Source organism: Lolium perenne, chromosome 2, assembly GCF_019359855.2.
Source record: "Lolium perenne isolate Kyuss_39 chromosome 2, Kyuss_2.0, whole genome shotgun sequence".
Taxonomy (NCBI): Eukaryota; Viridiplantae; Streptophyta; class Magnoliopsida; order Poales; family Poaceae; genus Lolium; species Lolium perenne.
The window spans coordinates 60,573,366-60,578,511 of NC_067245.2; the positions used below are offsets into that span (position 1 = coordinate 60,573,366).

Sequence of the window (5,146 nt, forward strand, 5' to 3'; positions counted from 1 at the left end):
CCGGGAGAAACCTGGTTCCTGGATTGGTGCTGACCTCTGGGCGTATGGTTTTTTTCTCAGCAGTAACCTTGTACTAGTAACTAGTCTTTTGACGGGGTTTTAACGAATCTAACGACTTTGTTTAAGATCCTGTTCATGTATGTACGGAGTACTTGCGTAGTCGAGTACCAAGTATACGCCATGAATTTGTGGGGCGAAAACTCATTGTTTCGGATAACGTTGTGCCAGTTCAAATGACGATAGACTATTTAAGCGATTTGTTAAGATCGCGTGGATAAAAAAGCCAATCCAGCCCATATAATATATAGGTGTGTCGCCTACTTTCTTTGTTCGGAAAAGGTTCTACCTGCTATACAATGTTTCTACTTCTGTTGCATACAATATCTTGCAACATATGATGAACTTCTTGCAACCAATTTAGAAGATAACAACAGGACTTGCTCGGCAGTAACTAACCATGCTCGAAATTATGTACATTACCAACCTTAAACTCTAAATTAAATCATACTTTGTTATAAACGACACAAACTACAAACTTGAAAACCATCTACTTGAGTTATTTTGACAGCTTTTTTTTTCAAACAAATCTATGCATGTTACTAAGAGAGAACAAAGTGCACCATGCCTATAACATAAATATTATATTAGCTAAAACCTTTGGACGAGACTTTACCAAATGTTACAGTTTGTTTAGCATGGTGATGTACTTGCAATGCCACGTAGGAAGTATGTATGTGGCACGAAATTTTCATACGTAAAGTCATTGTTACGGATAACATTGTTGTGCCACTTCAATTGGTGGACTAATTAAACGAGCCTACGTGTGCATAGGGTTACTGCCATTTGAAAGGTACCAAGTTCCCGCAACCTATTCAGATGATTAGAATTTGATTTGATGACAACATAACCATCCAAAATGAATGTTTTACTTACAAAGCTTCATTTGGAAAGTTGATCATATATTGTTCTAAACTACATAAAACTTTGAAAATATACATGAATTTTTTGGCACTCTCTGTAAATTGGCGATCCAGATTATCTGACTTAAGTCGGATTTACTTTGAGTTGATGAAATTTGGACCTACTTTCCTAAGGAATCATTTGCACTAGATTTTATAGGGAATTTAACATCTCCTCATAGATCTTTTTCAAAATATTTTGCTTTTCTTGTGTCGACATCAAACAAAATTTTCCTTGTTCCTATGTTTTTTTCTATCCTACTAATCAAACATGCCCTAAATGTAGATACAACACCTAAGATGCAACGCATTGGGGTGGGGGGTGGATATCTCTTAAGATATATACACCAAGAACTACTATAACAAGCTAAGATATAATGCATTGTCAAGGCTTCAAGAATTACCATAAAAACAAAGTCGTAAGGATGGTCTCGGTAGTTTCATCCAAAGGGTTTTCTTCAGATATATTGTTATGCTGGAGTTTTATGAAAATTTGTCCTCCGTTATATTTTAATTCTATATGTCAACTAAAATTTTGTTTAAGGAACATTTTGGAGACCAAGATGCTCTTAGTGTATGAAAGTAATAGTTTTAAATGACTTAAAAATTGGCTTTAAAATTTGTAGAATCTAATGTAAACTAAAAGTGAACGGAGGTTCAGTGTACGTGCGGCGTTAGTGGGTACAGATAATCAAGAACTGACTGTTGATAAAATACAGTTGTAGCCTGTAGTTGCACTGCACGGATAGTCGTGCCCCTAACCAGAATCCCGAAACGTGTCAGGCCGGACGCCCCTACGCGCCCTCGACACGTCACAGTTGTCCAAGTACCAACCGCGGTCCCAATCGAGCCGAGCCGAGCCAGATACCGGCTCATCTTGTCGGGATCCAACACGTGTACCCAGTGTCCGACACGTGGACGCCCTCCATGCGCTCGTAGTCCCATCCAACTAGCTCCCTCAAACAATTCGCATGGATTTTTTTCTTGGCTCGGTTTAATGGAGTAAGGAGGGAGATTAGAGCGACACGCACGCAGGCTTCTCCTCTCCTCTCCATTCCCATCCACCTCTCTCTGTCTGTCTCCAGGATCCCACGCACGCACACCGGAGGTAGAGCGGGCAGTAGGCGGAGGGATCTGATTGATTGATTGCTCTCGATTCTGCTCTGGTGTTCGTCGATCGTTCCTTTCGCGCTCGGTCTTTCCTCTGCGTTCGGAGGCCGTGAATTGCCCCGCGCGGGAGGAATTCGCAGCAATGGCGAGGCGCTCCTGAAGAATTTGGAGTTTCTTGCAGCTTGGTGACCGGGAGGGAGGGCCAAGAATTCCTCCTTGCTCTCTGCCAGCCTGCCAGCCAGCCATGGCGTCGAGGGACTTCCTGGGCAGATTCGGCGGCGAGAAGGGCGCGTCGTCGGACAAGGCGGGGGGCGGCGCCGGCGAGTCGGACGACGTGGTCGAGCTCAGCCTCGGCCTGTCCCTGGGCGGCAGCTTCGGCGCCAACTCCGGGCGGGACGCCAAGAAGCCGCGCCTCGTGCGCTCCTCCTCGCTCGCGTCCTCCGTGTGCTCGCCCTACGGCAGCGACGACCTCGCCGCCGCCACGCCAGCGCCGGCGCCGCTGATGCGCACCAGCTCGCTGCCCACCGAGACCGAGGAGGAGCGGTGGCGCCGCCGCGAGATGCAGAGCCTCAAGCGCCTCCAGGCCAAGCGCAAGCGCCTCGAGCGGCGCAACTCCATGAACTCCGGCAAGTCCGGGGGCAGCGGCAGGGACGACGCGCAGGAGCCGCTCTACCCGAGCGCGTTCCAGCTCCGGCGCTCCGTCGTCGCGCAGGGGAACGCCTCCTCCAGCATGCCAGAGCAAGGTATGGTGGACACGTGCTTGCTTCCACCATCTTTTTCTCCTAGTTCTAGAACTATTTATTGCAATCAGCCAGTAATTCCCACTGTTCTATTGCGTTTCTCTACTTGAATTATTCGCTTGCCGGTTCTGGTTTGCTTCCTAGCTCCTGATGTTCCATGCAGGTCGTAGTCATGCCACCTTGTCTGTGCTTGTGTCTTTGGCTAGTTGATGCATGGGCAGATGGATCTAATAATTCAGAGTGTTCTTTGTCATGGATCTTGCTTGGTGTTGTGATTTTGCCTTGCAATTACGTTGTCATGGATCAAAGGGTGCATGGTGTTTATCGTACTCTGTTTGATGCTTCCTTCGTTTTTTTTGCCAAATTGGCTGGGATCTGCTTCAGCAATAGAGATGGAGAATTCTTTTTTCGGGCAACTTGATACTTTCTACGTACACCTGGGATTTTGTGTTCATTTCCTGGCGTTTGTTTCTGGTGGTATATCATTTATGGATTTTTTTTTTAGCTGTGCTGTTGGTCGTAGGGTCTGAAGAGATGCCTTCTACGGCATGTTTGATGTTTCTAGTTTCTGGCCTGTTTGGAGTAGTATGAGTCACTAATGAGGTAGCGTCAGAGTACTACGATTGTTCAGAATAATCGTTATCCAAGCTGGTTTATATGATTTGGATTCTCCAGCTGAAAACTTCAAAAGCACCGACGATTAGTAAACGGAAAGCAGCACATTGGGATATGAATCTTTATTAGCATGTTGCAATATGAAAATGTGACATCTTTCTCCTCTGGCGCAGGTAGCGGTGATGGCGCTGATGTGAGGAGCACATCGAGCATGGAGACGTCTTCCGACAATAATAACAGCAATAATAGCGCGAGCAACCAGCAGAGCAAGTCCCTTCCACCGCCGTCGCCGTTGCCGCCGGCCGGGAAGCCGCCGCCGACGCCGAACGGCGTCGCCAAGGAGCAACCGCCGCCGTTGCGAACCCTCCGGTCGCTGACGATGCGCACGACGAGCACCGGCGACCTGCGGAAGAGCATGATGGAGGACATGCCGATGGTCTCGTCCAAGGTGGACGGCCCCAACGGCAAGAAGATTGACGGCTTCCTGTACAAGTACAGGAAAGGGGAGGAGGTGAGGATCGTGTGCGTTTGCCACGGCAACTTCCTCACGCCGGCGGAGTTCGTGAAGCACGCTGGCGGCGACGACGTCACGAACCCGCTCAGGCACATCGTCGTCAACCCCACACCCTCGGTGTTCTTGTAACTGCCGAAATGTACCTAGGGGGGGGAGAGGTGTTTATCTTCTTCCCTTTCTTTCACTCTGAATTTTTAGTTATTATGTTACTGCCCTTACCTTTCCATTGAGTGGAAAGGAATGCAGGGCCTGAGGTGTTTTACTGTAAGTTAAGAGAGCGAACTAATTTGAGAGGTATGTCAGCTTTACAATGTCCACAATGGATATGCTGGTTCAGTTGATGCACGTGACTTAGCGGTAACTGTAAATGTTGCAGAAGCCAATTTTGCCATGTTAAGTTCTTGCTTGATTATATGAAAACAACGTCCAACTCCAAACAGGTTAAAAAGAAAGGGTGTGACCGTTCTTATTCGCAGCCTAACATGAAGGGAAATATCCTCTTTTCTAAAGAGATTCGAGTCAGAATTAGTTCTTAGTCAGACGCACGTACTCCAATTACTATTGGCATAAATCATAAAACAGATCTAAGGAGATTTTTTTTCGACGCTTTATTACTTATGTTAAGTATTACACCCGGCCTCTGCATAACTAGGATGCACACAGCCGTTCAAGCCAAAAGTTACACCATAAAAACGAGTACAATCCATATGGTGAAAAACGAAAAGCTAAGGCAGCACCACCGATGAATAAGGCTCAATCCGAAGATTTCTATGCCATCCATGTTGGAAAAAAATATCCCTCGCTGTGTCCTCCAACCGTGTATAAACCTCCATGAAGAGGTCTCGATACTCCACACGCTATAGAGGTGACCAAGAACGGAGCGTAGCCGTACATTGATAGATAACCTGCAAAAGAGAAACATTTTTATCATTAAAAACCTTGTAATTTCTACATAGCCAAAACGACCATATCACGGCAATCGCTCCCGCCCTAATAAGTATCTTAAACCTAAGATCAACACCATTAAGCTAATTACCGAAAATGTTCGCAATGCTAAGTGCTGGATATAAGGTAGAACCTATCTGGATGACTGACCATATAGACCTCGCGAATTTACATTGGAAGAAAAGGTGTTTGATCGTCTCATCTTGATGACAAAAGACATACGATTTACTTCCATACTAATTACGTTTTACAAGGTTATCTTT

The 5,146-nt window shown here is 46.1% G+C and overlaps 1 protein-coding gene across 1 annotated transcript; it reads left to right on the forward strand.

Moving 5' to 3' along the window:
- Positions 1-1,939: 1,939 nt before the first annotated feature.
- On the forward strand, positions 1,940-4,232 carry LOC127332722 (ninja-family protein 2). The gene is made up of 2 exons (XM_051359053.2): positions 1,940-2,812; positions 3,598-4,232. Exons 1-2 carry the CDS (start codon positions 2,314-2,316, stop codon positions 4,065-4,067), a joined length of 969 nt encoding a protein of 322 aa, XP_051215013.1. The 5' UTR covers positions 1,940-2,313; the 3' UTR covers positions 4,068-4,232.
- The last annotated feature ends 914 nt before the right edge of the window (positions 4,233-5,146 follow it).

Coding starts and splice junctions, on each gene's coding strand:
- LOC127332722 (XM_051359053.2), top strand. CDS start 2,314: ATGGCGTCGAGGGACTTCCTGGGCAGATTCGGCGGCGAGAAGGGCGCG. Junction 2,813..3,597: donor CTCCAGCATGCCAGAGCAAG/GTATGGTGGACA, acceptor CCTCTGGCGCAG/GTAGCGGTGATGGCGCTGAT.